Consider the following 18,820-nt stretch of genomic DNA (forward strand, 5'->3'; position numbering starts at 1 on the left):
CTCCAAATCAGTATGTAGTAGAGTGACTTGTCACACAGCTGCAAAGACTGTTTCAGTATTTCCATAGTAAACCTCATTTTCTGAGGTATGGTATTTGAGCCTTAGAAAAACTACATTACACTTAGCAAACCTGACATACAAGGTATGGAATTTTAACTTTACATATATATTTATATATATATATATATATATTTCTTTTTTAAACAATAGTTTTTATTTCCCCAAATTATTAGTTTGAAAAAAAATGAGGTTTACTGGTTTGACCTATTTTTTTTTCTTTTTTTGCTTCTAAAACACAAAATACCCTAGAAACTGTCAAGCAATTAGTCTTTAAAATAGTCTAATTACCTTTGGTATTGTTAAAGAAAGAATATCTAAAATGGCCAAGACACATACTGTACAAATGCAGAAATGCAGTAACTGCCTTTAAAAGAAATGCCAAAGAAATGTTATCTTTTAACAAAACATGTATTTATATTACAGCAGTTTTACTACAGGGACACAGGTATAAAAAAAGAAAATTAGCACACTACATATAAATATGTATAAGAAAAATACCTCTTACTTAAATTTGTATGAAAACAGGATTGCTCCAAATATTTTAAAAAAATTTTCTCCAATAGGTGATATGTAAGTGTTTAAAACTCAGCTAAGTGCTTTGCTTTTATTTAAAAGTTTATTTCTAAAAGGGGAGAAGTAAAATAAAAATATTAAGTATTAGGTTCTTAATTTAGAGCATTGGGCGAGGGTCTAAGAAGATTCAATCTGTAAAAAGTTCAACTTTAGGACACATTTTTCAAGCAAAAGATTACTAATTTCCATGGAAATTTAGCTTAAATAAAGATACCATGAGATCAGACTAGTGGTTTCCACATTCTGTAATCTTTTGATTGTGGAGTGTTTTTCTCTTTGCTTGTTGTGTCCTTTAACATACTATGACTTTTATGAGTTTCTTTTTGTCATTAGCTAAAGGAAGAATAGGTCAGAAAAGAAAAAAAAATCACCATAGTTTTTAAGACTTCAAGGGGAGTATTGCACTTGTACAGAAAGAAAAGAATAGTATCTTTTTAACTAATAGCAGAAGCAATCATTCTGGGATTGCAAATAACACATGGTCTAAAAGGTCCAACTATTAACAGCAAATATGGGGCCTGGAGACCCCCTCCAAACCTGGAATATTATTATAGTAATGTTAAAGCATTTTTCTCCCAATTAGGAGAAAGTTAAGACTCTTTGCTTTACATTTTTAACAACTTTCTAAACACTTGCAAATAACTGTCTAGTCTTTCATGATATACATTTTTTGGAGGAAAGCCAAATCAGAATGTAAAATCCAACAATAAAGGAAAGCAAACATACTATAATAGGATTACATAATCTCTGAAGTAATGTTTTAGGTACCCAATATTTGAAAGTGAAAGTAACATTAGGGTTACATAGCTTACTATTTTTAATCCAACCACTTTTCTTTTTAATAGAAAACTACACTTGAGTATAAAAATACGTCAGCAGATTATACAACCAACAAAAATCACGAAAAAAAATTAAGATTAAATTACCAATTAACTAGAAATACGAGTTGACCTAATCTTCAAACTTTTAGGAGAACAGAGAGGTAAACATCCATAGACAATGACAGAAGGGAGACGGACAAAGAAAGAGGCTGAGGGAGATGTAACAAAATTTAAGAGATAACAGAGAGACCTTTGTTACACAGAAAGGGAAGGGAGTTATGTTCAAAATCAGAATGCTTGACTGTAAAAAATTTTTAAATCACAGTTTCAGAATTTGAACTACTTAAAAAAAACAAGAATAAAACAACAACAAAAAAACCCAGATCCCTTCCCTTGTTACAGTGTAGTCATTTTTTAAAAAATCAATTTCCAGTAAATTAAAGTAAGTAAAATCTTGATAAGTGCATAGTAGGGGATTCAGTGACCTCCACCTGCTCAAGAAGCTTTTCTTACTATCTGTCATTTGAGGTAATTTGAAGGCCCAATTCACTGCAAACTCATTTATTTGTACCTATATGAACTTATATGCTGTACTTTATGTGACTTAGCAGAGGGCCTCTAAATTTTATATTTTATTCACAATAAAAAGGACATCTTAGAAAACTAGTCATTCATGTACCACTCTCTGTATGGGATAAAGGTTAATACACAACACATATTTTATACAGAAAATATACAAATGCAGTGTTATGGGAGGAAAGCCCCATAAACAGAATTATGAACTTATTCCTAAGAGTGCATGTGAAAAATATCCTCAAACTTACAGTACAGCAAGATAAAACTAAAAAGCTAGAAATAGAATATTACATAAAAACCTTATGGAAATTCCAAAGTTTAAGGTTTCTGCAATAAATGTAAAAATATTCAAGGTGTCATTATTTGGCCTAGTAATACACTATGATAAAAAGAAACACTAGCATATCACAGCTTCTTGGTCATATGCCATTTGCTTTGTATAACCAGCAGCTCATTTTTTTAAAAAGCTGTCATATCCTAACACACCCATTGCAAGTAATACACAATCATGATATGAAACCATTTGAGATTATGCTTTGGAGAATAGCAATGTGATATGACTGTTCAGTTTTGCTTTGTTCAAGGAGAATTAATTACCTGCTTTTTCACATTATTCCATCAATTTTCAATCTCTATTTTCTAACAGATTAGAAAATACAGATTCCAAGACTAGAACAATACTAGTCTGGAGATGAAAATCCAAATGAATACTGTATTTTATTGACCAAAAAATTATCTAATAAATTCTTGTTTGATACAGAACTTATTCTTCCTTAAAAACAAAACAAAAACACAAATTATAATTCAATTCACAGGTAAAGTTTGACTCTATATTTTACCTGCATAATCTTGTAATCATATTCAGAAATACTATGAAACTAAAAAGGTATTAAAGCCTAGTTTCAAAGTTTCCTTTTCCTTTTAACAGCTGAGCTGAAAATTTCTCTATTAGAAATTGCTCTAAAGATTTGCACTAAAAATGCAGAGATGAATTATATAGTACTCAATTTTAAGTGATTTTTAAAAATCCATATTAAAAGTGTTGTACAGCTGCAACAGCTAACCAACACTCTCAATGCATTTTAAAAAGGCACCAATATAAAGAACATAAGTATTTAATACATTAAATTCAGGATTTAGGAGACCAGTTACTGTATATTTTAATTATTTTGCAGAAACTGGAGAATTAAAAATATGTCTAAGATAACTTTCATATACACAAACTTCAATTTCACCCCTTCCCACTTTTTTTTTCTTTTGGATTTGGGGAATTTTCTGGTTTAGAATAGTCTTCATTCAGAGAGTATTTATTAAAATAATACATAAAATATAACTGATGATAAACACAAATGTAATTTATCCATTTTTGGACGTGAACAATCCAAAGTTAAAAAACAAATCATGTAGCTAGTACCTCTGACAGTTTAAGTTCTGCCTGAAACTAGGGGCACACAGTTTTTTGCTTGTATTTTTACAGCCCCGTCTGCTCTTTTTCTACCCTAAGAAATCATTTTGGAGATAGGATGAAATAAAAATTGGAAGATAGTGAGAACATAATAATTTTCATCTAAATGCCTTAATCTGATGTAAATTTTGTTGAACATTTATAAAATACCAAAGACTTCATGGTTTTGTGAGTTGTACAACCGAGATAAAAACTATAAAAACAAAATACCGGGCTCACTAAACTATTCTTGTCTTTCTCTATTTGCCAATAAGTAACTGTTGATAATATTTATTTTCTGAATTTTCTTCCTATTCCAAAAAACTTTACATTAAATATCTTTGAATGTATATCCAATCAGCTTAATCATTGTTTGTTTCACTTTGTTCTGTAAGTAGATAATAAGGACCCAAAGTTTTAGTTTAAGAGTTGCCACTGGTCCTAAAGACACACTAGTAACTTCTTTAGTGATTCCTATTACGACCTGATAAAGTAAACCCAACTAATTTCTTGGTATTAACTGTCGTTTAAATTCTCTGTATGTTTTTGCAATATATCTGATCACTCCAACTGCTTTTTTTTCCCATGAATTCTCTTTAAAAGAATGTGTGTGTAGTATACACACACATATACCCTATGATTCATACATACAATTACCTGTATGTATGTAGGGGAGATACTTTCTACTACGTAGCCAAATCTAAGTCGTAGTTTCTTATTTTCCCAATTTTGTCCCTTTAGGAAATCTCAATGGAATATTTCAATGACTTGAAATTTCTTCCAATCTGCCCACCAATCCCTTTCCCTGTCTTAAAAAGGTCCAATTAGAATGGCTTTTTAAGCATGATTCATCACTGTCAGAGAGAGGCTAAGATAAAATTCTGGGCAAAATTAGGGCAAAGCAATGTGATGAAATTCTGAACTTTTGCCAAACTGGAAAATACAGAAGATAACCCATTTTCATGCTCCTCAAATACTTTCTGTAATGTGAAATCTCACCTAAACAAACTGGGCATACAACTGTTATGTAAAACTTGATTTATTTGGTGTCTGACTCTTATGTTTATTTTTAGATGCTACAACCTTGCGTATTTCCTTTTGAAGAAAAGGCATGCAAATATAACCATCCAGAGTTTCTCCAAAAACACTATGTCCACAAAAATTCTTTCTGACCCACAAATTTGAATTGACTTTGTCCTCAGTTGTCCCTGCCACACCCTGAGCCATATCCACCTCTTTCTATTCCTCATGAAGCTAGGAAAATACAAATATATGCTTGTAGCAAATGCACTCTCAACTACTAACTACCTTCAATAAAACAGATTCCCAAAAAGATGAAATCAGAAAAGGAAAGTGCCTCAGCACTGTCTTCATAAGGTTTAGGGTCCACCTAAATTTAGTTTCATCCTGGGGCAGGTAGATATATGATTGTTCATATACTGAAAAAAAATAAGTAGGAAGAAAATTCATAGATAATGCCAGCAGAAATTCGCACGCAGCCAAAATTATGAACATATTGACTGACATCCAAATGTTTCCTTAAATTGCAGTAAAAGACAAAATTGTGAACCTTAAAATTATTTACCTCATCCAAAAGGAAAAAAAATGGCATCCCAATTATTATTTGGGAGTGGTTGGGCAGGGGGGGTGAGCGAGTCTCAAAAACATGCTTTATCTTTAAATAGGTTGTATGTTCACTATGTACCAAGGCATGCAGAAAAAAAAAATGAAATGGTTGACATTCTATATATCTCTGTTTTGGTGCATTCCCTTAGATTTAAAGGGACAGTTTGGACATTTTCCCAAAAATAATTATGATAGGGACTAGTAGAAGAGAGCTGAGTTCTAACCATTTTTGCCTAGTTCTAGCTGTGTTAGTGCTTAGAAGTGCTTAGCTGGTGCCTACCATTTAAATAGCAAATGGTAAGCTGGAAAATGAGTTAAGAGCAGTATTGGGGCCAAACTTGCTTATGTCCACAATTCTCTTGACTTGGTAATTCTCATACCACACTGTATTAAGATACATAATTTCGGCATCCTATTTAATGATCTTTTAAAGCAGTTATCAGTTACTGCCTAACAGAATTTCAGTATTCACAAATGGTTATCAGATAATCCAGTCACAGTCAGGCCTGTCCTCCCCAAACAGAAGCAGCAAGTTCTGCCTTCCAAGTATGTCCCCCTAAAATGACTTGAATCAATATCACTCGGTTCCTCCCCTCTAATGTGGTTGGACTGCAAAGAAAAAACAGAGCACCCACATAAATGAAATTAAAATCTGCACATGAAATATGGCAACCTATTCCATGTAAGGGGAATTCTATACTAAGGGATTGAGATTCATTTCTGACAAGGACTTACACAATTAAATGTTTTGGAAACAGAAAAATGTGCAGGACCTTCCTTTGGGGGTTCTGTCACATTCTAGACTCCAAGAAGGGTAAAAGTAAACTTTCTTATTTTTTTGTTTCTTTTATCTGTTGTCCAAGGTACAGGTTACAAAGAAGTCCCATTCCCTTTTCTTTGCAGCAAGAGTAGTAAATACTACTGAAGAAATGCTAAAATAAATAGCCCTAGTTCTGTAACCTTACAGGGTTCAAGTTACCAGATTCAGGTCAAATTAGCAATTGCTCTGAGGAGATTTTGAAAGAAATAGCCGACAGGAAGACTTTTAAGACCTTCTACTCGAAGAGTAAAGGATGAATGAACTATGGACAGAACACCGGGAGGTCACATCTTGAAAAAAACTAGTGAAAAGAGAAATACCAGAAAAGGGATTTCTAAGTGGGTTTTCTCCCCCTACTGTTAGCATAATTATATTTTTCTGCTGACTGGTTAACACTGATTAAATGCTGATAAAGTGACAATCGTAAGCATACTTTTAGAAACAAATACATATACTATGCTGCCATCACATTACAACTTTAAAAGAAAACCTCTCAAACAAATTTATGAAAGTAGAAGTCCCTCCCAGAAATTATTGACTGCCTTTTATCCACTCTTAGACCATATGTTATTCTGAAAACTACATAAAAATACTATTCCTTAAAGGTGTTAAAAGTAAGGCTGCCAGGGTGTCTATAAAATGCCAGTCATCAAAACTATGGAAAAACAGTGCTTACGTTTAGAAAAATAAGATCACAGGACCTCAGATGTATTGTAGGTGGCCCTTAACTACCTGTAGTTTAAAAGTTTTGCTATATGGTACAGTGTAAAACATACTGAATTATAAATTCCATAGGGGAAGTAAACATAGAACCCACAACAACTCAGCTCCTCTTAGGAGTTATCACTGAAAATAACAATGTGTTTGTGTTCCATGATCTCTGAAGAACAAAAAATTGGTTTACAGTTTGAAACACATTCTTCTTTCAAGAATAAAGTTACTTATACCGTTTTTAAACCACCAAAGTCCTACCCAGAAAACTCTAAACTTTCCTGTCTTCCATCATAATCCTGAATATCAGTGGCAAATCAGAATCTCTTAGGTGAATCTTTATGAATCAAGTGATTTTTCAAAGCATGATATGCCTTGGTAGAAATGGACTGCTCTTAAATTCCCACAAAATAAACAAGCCAGGTGATAAAGAAACAATATTCCCGCCCCTTCTCTCTTCTGTTTCTTCCTTATCATAATTAGGCAGAGCAAACGACACTGCCTCCGCAAAATAAGAATTATCGACAGTAATAATATTTAAAAAAAAAAAGGTATGTCAACATTTGAGGAAAGGTGGGACTGTAAGTGCAGTATTTCTTCATGTGCAGTTCTTTACTTCATAGGGGTCCCCTTTGGAATGAAAAGGCCTAGTGGAATGTGTGCTCCCCTCGAACAATGTGTGATGAAAACTCATAACGGTCCTGGCTTCTGTAGCCACAGATGTTGCATTCCAGTGGGTCCCGGTAGCCATGGCAACCCATGTGAATGGTGTACATGACATGGTCTAGGAAAAGGACTCGGCAGTGCTCACACTTGAAGGCCCTAATCTGTTCTCCTTCTCCATTGAAGACCTTGTAGATGTCCTTCAGAGAGCCCTTAGGAGCCTTGGTAGTATCCAAAGCTTTGACATCCTCCTTCATGTAAGCTGGGCTTTGTTTCCTCTTGGGATTTAAGGCAGGGTTTCCTTGGTAGGACTGGTGGTCATCATGGCTGCTTTCTGAGTCAGTGGAATCCAGGCAGCTATTGCTGGGAGAGGCCTCTCTTTCCTGGGGTCGACTCTTTGGTCTGATGAGAGAGATGGGGCCATCCATGTTGTTTTCATGACTATCAGCAGTTTCCCTGCTAATGGGTCTTTCTATCCTATTTGGATGATAGACCTGAGAATAAGCTGAGCTTATAACTGGGGCCACTTCAGCGATTGTGCTTGGCGGGTGCTGCATCAGAGGGTGAAGGGCCTCAGCTCCAAGGTAGGTGATTGCATTGTTGATGGCTTGGTCCATCATATGAGACTGCATCAGCTCAGCCTCCTTCTCATATGTTAAGTTCATATCAAAGTGAATATCTGGGTAGCTGAATCGCATGAGCTTTTCCCCTGGAAGGGAGTGGGAGGTGAAAGAAGTAAAAAAAAAAAAAAAATACAACAACATTAGTATCAGATTAAAAATATGAAAGGGTACGAAGTTGACTGATTGCCTCCATTTTTCATAATTTGGTATATATTATTCTATAAGTCAAGTATTTGGGCAATTCTGCTGATGCTCACACACATTTTTTTTTTTTGAGACAGAGTCTCAGGGTGTGATCTGTGCTCACTGCAACCTCCGCCTCCCCAGTTCAAGGGATTCTCATGCCTCAGCCACCTGAGTAGCTGGAATTACAGGCATGCGCCCCCATACCTGGCTAATTTTTTTATTTTTAGTAGAGATAGGGTTTTGCCATGTTAGCCAGGCTGGTCTAGAACTCCCGGCCTCAAGTGATCCACCCACCTTGGCCTCCCAAAGTGTTACAATTACAGGCATGAGCCACTGGGTCTGGCCACAAATATTCTTGACATGAAAAAAATATAAAAGCAATAAAAATTTTGTAAGCCATTTGCATTTGTTCTGATGCCATCATGAGAATGGATCTAGTCTGAAAGATATGATTGACTTTATCATATTTTCATTTTCTTTTAAAATTCTCACTTGAATAGACCTCAAGGAGAATAGGAGGAAGAATACCCAGTAAAAATAAGTCAGAGACTATGCTTGATTTTGCATATTTTAAACATTAGTGACCAAGCTACAAAGATCATAAAAGTGAGAGTGATCTGGTTATAACATATGGCACCTCACTGTTGTGTAGGGTTAAGTTAGTTGATTCGGCCACTATTTCAGAAAAAATATATATAACCCATATATGTCATTCTGGAGATTTTTTAAAAGTCATTATTAAAATACTTTTAAAAGTAGTACCACCTAATAAAAATGAATGAAATGTAGGGTTATTTAAAAATAAAATTAAGAGTTATTTCAAAAAGTATTTGCTCATAAACTCGGAAAATCTTGTCTCATTGTTTTGCTTCTTGAAATTAATATTCATTTTTATATCATCCTTTCTTATTTAGACATGTGTATGTGATAGTGCTGGTACGTACACCCATTGCTAGCTTCCCATACTTTTTCTTGATTGAAGCATGTTTGCAGTTTTTCCTTAAATATACACCTCAACAAATATAATTTTACTCCAATATTTTACATCAACATAATGTCTGACTGTTAACTATAAAAGAGTTTTGGTGCTTGCAACGGGAAAAGTAGTTTTGATTTTTAGCTAGATATTGCTGGTTTTGAACAGAATATTTAGTCTTTTACAAATTCTGTCCCTAAGACAATGTGGTCTCTATTTACCAGTTACTTTCATAGGTAAATCTTACAGATAAATGCTTCTTAAAAACATATGTGGGTTTCCCATAAATGGTTAATATGTTGTTGTGGATGGATGCTTAACTTGTAATTTTGGCAGATACTCTCAGATCGGAAGAAATGGCCCCTACGTGAGATCAGTGTAATGATTAGAGTAACAAAAATGGAAACATAAAACGAGGAGAAATTATTTCATGGCACTCAACTTAAGATATATGCAGTGTCAAACATTTCCAAATTAAGCTAGACAAACCTGATCTATATTCTTAAAGAACTTACAGTTTGGAAGGAACAGTAGCAATTTAAGGATCATTTACAACATAGTGTGATATGTGTGATGGGGTCAAATAAGAGGAATATTTAGCTCATACCAGGGGACTAAAGGAACACTTCTTGAAGGAAATGGAATCAAGGACAATAATGTGATTGTAAACATAGCCAAGTGAAGAAACATGAGGTGGAGTAGCTGGTAGAAAGGATCAGAGGCAAGAGGGCATCACTTATAAAGGAGGAATTACTTATACTTCAATAAGGCTGAGAGTAGAAACAAGTGCGAAAGACAAGTTAGATAATATAAGGCTAAATATGCTAAAAATTTGAATATTTCCCTAAAGGAATACAGATTGAAGGGGATAAACAGGGAAGTGCCCTGAAGGTATTCATTTAGCAAAGGCGTTTAGGAAATTGCTGCTCTAGGTTTCTGGCCCAGGTTTCTGGCCTAGGAAATTTAGTAGATGACAATGAGATAGAAAAGATGATGAATTCAGTTTGGGAGGACTATGAGTAATAATAATGTCCAGTAAGATTTAGTCTCAAATTCAGAAGAGAGACCTGGGCTTGAGATGTAGAAATGAGTCATCAGTTGATAGAAAGCAACTTCTGAAGCCAAGGAAATAACTGGTATCGCCCAGGTAGAGTGTGAAGGGGATGGGTCAAAAATAGAACCTGGAATAACACTAAGATTTTTCTGCCTACTCATAGATCAGGGAAAGTGGGGTTTGCACTGGGCCCCATGTTTAGGGAGCCCTGGGCCTTTCTTCTCAGGAAATGAGGAGCTTCTAGGGCCAAGGGAATGTGCTGATCTGAAGCTCACTCAGACCCCAGAATTCCTTGCCCAAATGGTTCTGAGCCTGCTTCTAGGGACTACACAGTCCTCTTCATAGGGTCCATAATACTTCATACCAACTGTGCTACTGGTAAGCACACACCTAGGCCTGATGGCCAAGGCACTCGTCTTTATGTGCAATGTAAAAAGAACCTGGATATGCAGGCTGGGGTGTCCATACATGTGTGTGTGAGACCCCCTTTGGTAATGGAGAGAACTAGGAGTGGGTCTAAGAGAGGAGCCTAGCTGTAAGCCAGTGGGTGGTTCTGCTCGTGCTGCCAAGGTGTAGTGTAGAGCTACAGGAAATCTGAGAATTGCATATTTATTTGAACTTAGTCAAGTTGGAAGCGTAGAAAATAAGTTTTACAGTTAGATTTATAATATAAAAATATTTAGGCATATGAATGGGGGTCTCCATTTGTACTTTGGCCAACTTGCATAGCTGTTAAGGATAAGTCTGAAAGAATACTGAACACAGTCAGAGAGAGAGAACAATGTCATAAAAACCAAGAAAAGAGTGTGTTTCCAAAGGAATTGACTATTCAATAGTGGCAGATACTCTCTAGGAGCTGTGTAAGATACTGTCTTAAAAGAGTCTACTCGATTTGGCACTACAGAAGCTAGTTGTGACCTCAGTGAGAATAATTTTAATGGAGTGTGGGAAAGAAAAACAGGTTGCATGGACTTGGAAATGAATAGAAAAAAAAATCATTGAAAACAAGCACAGAGATTCTTTCAACAATTTCGTCTTTGAAGAAAAGGACACTACAGGTGTACCTGGAAGGAGATGGGGCTTAAAGGAAGATTTTTTTTAATTATGAGAATTTATTGCATTAAATGCTGATAGGAAATGCCCAATAGAGGGGAGAGGTTAAAAATGTGAGAAAGAGGAAAAAATAATAGCGTGAGGTATCTGGGGGGCCAGGATAGGAGAATTCCTGTGCACAAGAGGGGGAATGAACTTTAATTAGAAAGAGGGATAGTTGTTTCATTGAAATAAGGAAAAAAGATAAAAGCATTTACATGGATGCATACAATCCTATAGAATTGGTAATATTATGTTGAAATCAGTTCCAGCGATTTTATCCCCTGTGAATATAGATATAAGATCACCAAGGAGTGAGACAGCATGTTTGCAGAGAGTACAGAAGGTTGGCACTGTCATGGTGGAGAGCAGGAGAGATGATTCTTCAGGGATGCTGCTCCATAGGATGGATAGGCCAGCTGATATTTGGGATCAGTTATTCATTCATATATATTGATGCCAACTCATCAGCCTGTGGAATTTTCTCCAAAAGTACCAGATGTGCAGGCTGGGGTGCACATCTAGTGAGATATAAGTATGGAAAGGATGCTCAGTCAGCTTTACAAGACAGTAGGGTTTCATCAGGAGAAGGGGATGATAGATCAGCCAACAAGGCAAGAAAGGCAAGAATATTGGCAAAAGAGATGTAGAAGTGATGAGCCATGGAATCTAAGCTGAATAAGAAAAGAGAGGGAGAGACAAGTAGATATGCAGGAAGTTCAGGGATCATTGGTCTGGAGAATTTGATAAGGTCAAAGAATAGTATTTAACTGAGGCACATGGAGAAGGCAATTTATAATAAGTGTGGAATGATGAAATTTTTTGTTTCAAGAACAATAACAGAAGTAGTTACTATGGCTACTGTTTGTTATATATTACTAGGATAGAATCCAAATAAAGAAAAATATTCTCTCAAATTCTTAATTAAAAATATAATATAAATATTTTAGAATCATAATGTAATTTTCTAAAAAGCTGTCCCTCTTTTCTAAGGAATGCAGTGAAATAAAATTGAGAGTAACATCTCTAAGTCAGGAAACATGACAAAAAATGTTACAAAGAGTAGACTATATAAATTCAGAAGACAGAAAGAATAATAATATATTTTATTTTTTCCAACTACATTAGAGTCTAGTTAGATTTAAGCATTTAATGACATCCAACAAAAAATCAATATTAAAAATAAGTAAACTGGCTCTTTATTTCTTTTTTTTCAAAGTTACCCACAAGAACAGAAAAAAAGTTACCAAAGGCCTGAGGCAGTCCTTTGTGTATAACTCAGGGGCTTCAACTGACATAATATAAACTATGGCCCTTACAGTCACCCTTCAGCCTTCTTTCAATGAGCTCTCAATAAATCCCTCCAGCTAGTCTTAGAGTGCTATTTTGGTGATGTGTTAGTTCTTCAATTTCAGATTGAAAGGAAACCTTCTTTAAGTGTTTATTGAAGTAATGGAATTGTGTTATCCTCTCCTCCCTGAAATAACCAAAGCAAAGATTTTTGTCTCAATCACCATTTAATCAGGATGTCCCACAATGCTGACACTAGAATGTCAGAATCTGTTTGAATATTTTTATCCTAATAGATATATATACAATGAATAACAATTCTTTAACAATTCTTTTTATTGAATCTCTATTATTCATATTTCTTTTAAAAAGTCCATGCTTTTTGTATCCTCAGAGACAATCTATGACTTACAGCATGCATCCAGAATGATGCCAACATTGGGCGTATCAAAGAATATCTAAGGGTTTGGAAATGAAAAGGGAAAGTCTAAATATATGATATTTAATCTTTTCAGTTCAAAATCATAGGCTGGATGAAAAAACAAAGACCAAAATATGAAATAAAGATCCAAATATGAAACATCTTGAATGTAGGTTGCTGCATTATTTTTCCAATGCAGAATTTTGAAAAAAAGAAAAATTCTCTTCATTCCAGATAAAATACTAAAATAATTAACCCATTTATGCCTGAGGTTGAAATTTTGTTTTAATTTTTGCAATCAGACCTTGGCGATGACCTTGAGCAGTAGGATATAAATAACTCCCACATGCTTAGCGTTCCAATAATGGAACACTAGGCATAAATGTTAATAGGTTAAAAAAAAACAGCTAAAAACCTGACACTAATGAAAATTTTAAAACAGATTACAAAACTGGCCAATAGGCTGGACCATTTCTCTTCTGTATGACTATTTTTTAAAGAAATTAATATTTTCTATTTTACATGTTATTTCACTTTATATATCATCATATTTTGAGATGGTGACCACTATCAGTCTTTATCTCTCATATGTATTTGTGTGTGTTGGTGTAAGTGTGGTGTACACAGAGTGTCAGAGAGTAAAAAAGAATAATGAAGAAAAGAGATGGGTATTTATTTGATGAACTGAAACACACCATATATATTTCTAATACATGGGAACTTGCCTTTTCCTATTAACATCACCTTGCAAAGAAACAAAAGCATTTGTAATGCTTACCCACAAACTTTTGTGGAGTGGAGCTTTTACGTTTTCCCATATTCCCCGTGAGCTTCTCTATGACAGCAGGTCTCTCAAAAGGCACCAGAGAAATATTGTTGTCCATAATAGGCTCTTGTTCCTTACAATCTTCCATAGGAGGTACTATACAAACCATAGAAAAACGCAATCTGATAATTTCTTCAACATTTTGGATGATACAAAGCTGGATATGCCATCTCGATATGTGTTATAAAAGCTAGTATGCTTCAGTAGAAGCAAGTAGAAAGAATACCCTCTAGTGTGAAAGTATACTCTTTAAATTTGCACACACACATATACACCAGAGGATTTGTTTTTATTTGAGTCTCTCTTAAATCCATGACATACATACACTGTTGCCACTATTGGTGGCAAACTTGTTCATGTGGTTTCTCATCTTATTCCCCTGAAAGTGTTTTTAGCATTGACTAAAATCAATACTACTTTTAAGACTGCACTATTTTCAAGGCTTTTAGAGTTTATTTTTAAAAAACAATTTAAGTAAGTCAACTTGTTTGAGAGAAAAGCTTAAACAGACATACAAAATAACAGCACGGTATTTAACTGTTTTTCTTAACCCATGTATTTTCCTGCAGCATATTTTCTATTTGATGAGCTGTTAGCCTTATTGGCAGTAGCTTAAATACCTGCACCAAGCAGCCCTCATGAAGAAGAGCCAATTCTGAACATGTCTATGCACAGTAAACTGTGGCAGCTTTATGATTGTAATTTATTTTAAAAAGACCTCTTCAGCAGGAAGAAGAATCCATTTCTAAATTGGCACATTGGCTCACTAAACTACTGCCCTAATTCATTTGACATACACTCTCCAATGCTGTTCCCTATTCATCCCTTTTTTCTAAGTTGCTATGGACTAATCTGTTAGCCCTTAGACACTGACATTCATAGTGCAGACAAAGAACTTAAAACAGTTGTTTTTTGAGTAGAAATACTGCCCAAGGATGTTTAATTAAGGATAGGGTAACAACTCAGATAAGGCGAATCAGTTGATTAAAAACAGTGTTCTCAGGAAAGAACATAACTTATTACTTGTTGATTATTGTTGCTTTCTCCAGTTGCACTTGTGCCAGTACTGTTTGGAAACCTAAAGCTTTCATTTCTTAGAATAAATTTACTTGTTCAGTATGCCCTGTAAAAATGATTTACTCTGATCCTTTCATTTGTATAAGATAGTCCCACTGTGTACAAAAAAATGTATTCTCATTTATAAGGGGATCCTCTTGGCAGACACAAAAATAAGTGAGAAAGCAAGAGATGAAAGGTAGGAAAATTCAGTGCACAATTCAGTTGATGTATTTAATAACCAATAGGTTACCAATTTTGAAGAAAATGAAACATAGTGTGAAAAAATGTTTTCATGATTTGGACATGTTTAAAGAAATCAACATTCCATCCAAGTTTTGATTAACCTATAGATGGGTCAAAAAAATTGAATTGTAATCTACATTTAATAAGAAGTCCTCTGGCTATGAATAGCAAGGGATTGTGCAATTATTGGATGTTAATTTGGAAAAAAGTTTCAAGGTGAGACTGAGGAACAAGGAAACAGATCATTGTCTGCACTATATCATTAATGATGTTATCACATTGAAAAAGTATGTCCCAAGATATTATGTATAAAATATTATATTCTCTTTTAGTAACAACTAAAAAAGTGACACAAAAGTAAAAGAGTCCACAAAAAAGCAAAGAATTTCAAAAACATTCAAGGATGACCAATTCACATAAGGGGAGTCAGAAGAATGGCACAGTGGTGGTGGTGTGGTGGAGAACCAGGTAATGAGATACAAATTGTGGTCAAAATCTTAACTTTTTGTTTGGATGATGGATTTACAAGCACTTACTACATTATTAGAAGTAACAATAAAACTAAAAAGCAGTCCAAGTATGGACCAAAGATGAAAATATGTCAGAGACCAAGATCCAAAATGAAAGAATTTGGCAAGAAAAAAAAATGTTGTTGTAAATTTTGCTAAAAAACTAGCAAAACTGGTTAACGGGTTTGCCCCCAAAATTGAATATGCTAATTTGTTCTGAAATGAGTAGTCCAAAACCTGGCAGTTTTGCTCTAAGTTTCACCCTGAATTTTCATATTTGAACGCATTTAACACTCAAAACGAAACCTGGGTGTGGGAACTGTCCCACACCACATCCACCTCAATTCAGATGATTTGTCCCGAGTTCAATGAAGCTCATGTGAACTGAAAATGATGATTTTGGCAGAGTTCTGATCTAATTTCTACTTTACAGTAGCCCTTTTCATGTCAAAAATTGATCTTGTTTCTACCACATCGGCAATAATAATAACTGATGTATACTATGTGCTGTGTGCTGTTTTAAGGCTTTGCATTTAATAATTAATTTAATTCATCCAGAAACTCCATGAAATAGGTGTAATACCATCTTCACTGTACAGATGAGAACACAAAGACCCAGAGATGTTAAGTAATTTCCTCAGGGTTTACATCTAGTTAGTAGAGAATGTTATTACTACTAGGAGTCTGGCTCCAGAGCCTGGCTCAACCATTACGCTATACTACTCTTTGTAGAGGTATTTTGAGCATTGACTTTTTGTAAACCAGTCAGACATATTTGTAAGGTCTGCCATTGGGTAAAGACCTGATACATTTTTCCTTAATTATGTAACCAATCTGATTTTGTTTTGCTTCATGGATCTGGGTGCAACTCATCAAAATATTTCTGTGTATACATTGCTAGAAACATAAAACAAATTCTCTAGATATCTCAATAATGCATTAATCACATAGACATTAATCTGGGCTAAAAATATACCAATAAGGTAACTTCCCCTGTTTGAACAAACTTTATAACCAAACATCCTCTTTGACCTTATATTTGAGGTTATAACCAAGATAAAAACATAATTCCATTAGATCACTGTTTCATCACGTTGATAACCATAACGGCAAAACCATAAGTGTATTCCCAATGTATCCTTTTGAAAAACCAAACAGTTCACCCAAATTCAAATTCCAAGTCTGAGGGACCTAGATTAGATCACATGTCTAGCTCCTGAGCAGGAGAGGGCAGAGTACCTTGACTGAGGGTCCCACCACAGCTACATGCAACAGGAAAGTTCTCTAAAGGTAAATGGGCACTCTTGTTATCAAGAGAAGGAGGAAGGGATGTCAGGCAGGCAAAAACAACAGATGTCTTCTATATTGTTGCAAATTTTCTCCATGTTACCCGATCTAAAAAAAAAACTTTACAGTTATCTTAGTTATTTTCTTGACAGCATTTGGCAGTGCTGACACTTGCTTTGGCTTCTGTGAAATCACTCTTTCCATGTTCCTACTCTGCTGTTACTCATCTTCATGAAATTTTTTTCCTGCTAGTGTGTTCTTGGCCTTCTTGATGTCTCACTCTGTACTTATCCATATTGCCTTATTAAAAACTACTACGTTGGGCCACTACATAAATTATGATGGATCCTGCATCTTTGTTTCCTACTCAGACCCCTCTCAAGAGCTTGAGATCTATATATTTAACTTCTTCCTAGACAGTTTTATTTGGCTATTTCATAGAGACATAAAAGAATATAGTAAAAGAAGTAAAATCTCCATTTACCTTTCTTTCTTCTATTTTCCTAATTACCATATCACTGAATGACACTACTAATTACCATATCACTGAATGACACTACTATTTACTCCATCAGCCATGCTGGTCACCTGTGGAAAATCCTAGATTTCTTCCTTTCATCCAGTCTTCTGCCTCTCCTCCTCCCTACCACATCTCTTTACAAACACACATGGAGGTACCCCAAGTGTTTTAGATGCTACATTGGTAGTTGTTCACATATGTTGTTCTTTCTGCAGGAAACACCCTTCTCCATTTATTAGTTCACATTTTTGCTTTTTAAAACTAAGCTCAATCCCGGGAAATTCCTCTTGGATGTTCTGCTGATTTAGGTATGTCCTCTCTGTCTCCATAATGCTTATCACATAGTACTATAATTGTTGTTTTACTGGTCTATCTTCCAATAGCTGGTAAATAACCTCAGGGGTTGCATTCTGTTGTATTTGTGTCTCTAATACCTTTTATGATACAAGAGAGATATAATATTCAATGGATGTTCACTGAATGATGTCACCCAATAGAAATAAGTCAAAAAAGCTTACTCCAAAGTTTGGGGGTGCCCAATAACGCCTCTATACTGTGAAAAAGAACCTCCCTTTCCTAAACAATTCAAAGCATAAACCTAACAATATATATAGATTTTAAGCTGGCTATCCTTCTGCTTTGCACTTTCATTTTTGTCTTTAGGTTTAGGTAAAACAGGTAATAACATAGTTTGATTTTAAAGCTTTTTCTTCAAGCTGAGCAGACTTGAAAAAGCAACATAAAGATAATATTGAACAAGATAATCTGCCATAAAACCTAATTAAATAAGATAAATAATCTGCCCTAAAACCCAATAAAATAAATAAGCTCATCAAACCCAATTAAATAATTTAATTATATAAATAATCTGTCATAAAACTCAATTATTATTTCCAAAACTATGAGTCATGATATTCCTCCTTTTTCCTCAAACTCAATCAACTTTTCTAAGACCATTTTATTCTACCTCCTAAATATGTCTTCAATATTTCACCTTGTTCTCTTCTGCAGTTGCCTTTTCATTTTTTTTTTTTTTTTTTGGCATTCTCATTTCCAGTCTCTCCTCACACCATACCCCCTGCCCCAGGTAGGCATTTATCATGTATCCTCATTGGAGACATTTTTCTTGATTTGATTACCCCATTAATAACAAATTTGGTTACCCTAGTGGCCCCCCATCAGTTACACAATGAAATTCAAACACTAGATTAGCAGAGAAGACTCTGTCTTTGCATCACAACCTACTAATTCAGAAGCTTCATTTCCTACCACTCCTTAAACTGCAGTTACACTCAACATCAGGGAAGCTGTTAATTATCTTTTATATCTCCAAGCCTCTTCTTCTCCTTGAATATACATTCTCTGTATCCTGCCTGATATATGCAATTTTTACTCATCCCTCATGTTTGGACTGAACACTCCTGCATGTAAGAAGCCTCT

At 34.8% G+C, this 18,820-nt stretch overlaps 1 protein-coding gene across 2 annotated transcripts in view; it reads right to left on the reverse strand.

The window, feature by feature from the left end:
- Positions 1-460: 460 nt before the first annotated feature.
- IKZF2 (IKAROS family zinc finger 2) overlaps positions 461-18,820 on the reverse strand; it is a 151,134-nt gene continuing 132,774 nt past the window's right edge. For both annotated transcript variants that reach the window (XM_034955067.3, XM_055109073.2), the window contains 2 exons: positions 13,715-13,858; positions 461-8,003 (listed from right to left, as the gene is read on the reverse strand). In XM_034955067.3, coding sequence (XP_034810958.1) covers positions 7,279-8,003; positions 13,715-13,858 — 869 coding nt within the window. In that variant the 3' untranslated portion in view covers positions 461-7,278. The remainder of the gene's footprint in view (positions 8,004-13,714; positions 13,859-18,820) is intronic.

The sequence above is a fragment of the Pan paniscus genome, chromosome 13 (assembly GCF_029289425.2).
Source record: "Pan paniscus chromosome 13, NHGRI_mPanPan1-v2.0_pri, whole genome shotgun sequence".
Taxonomy (NCBI): Eukaryota; Metazoa; Chordata; class Mammalia; order Primates; family Hominidae; genus Pan; species Pan paniscus.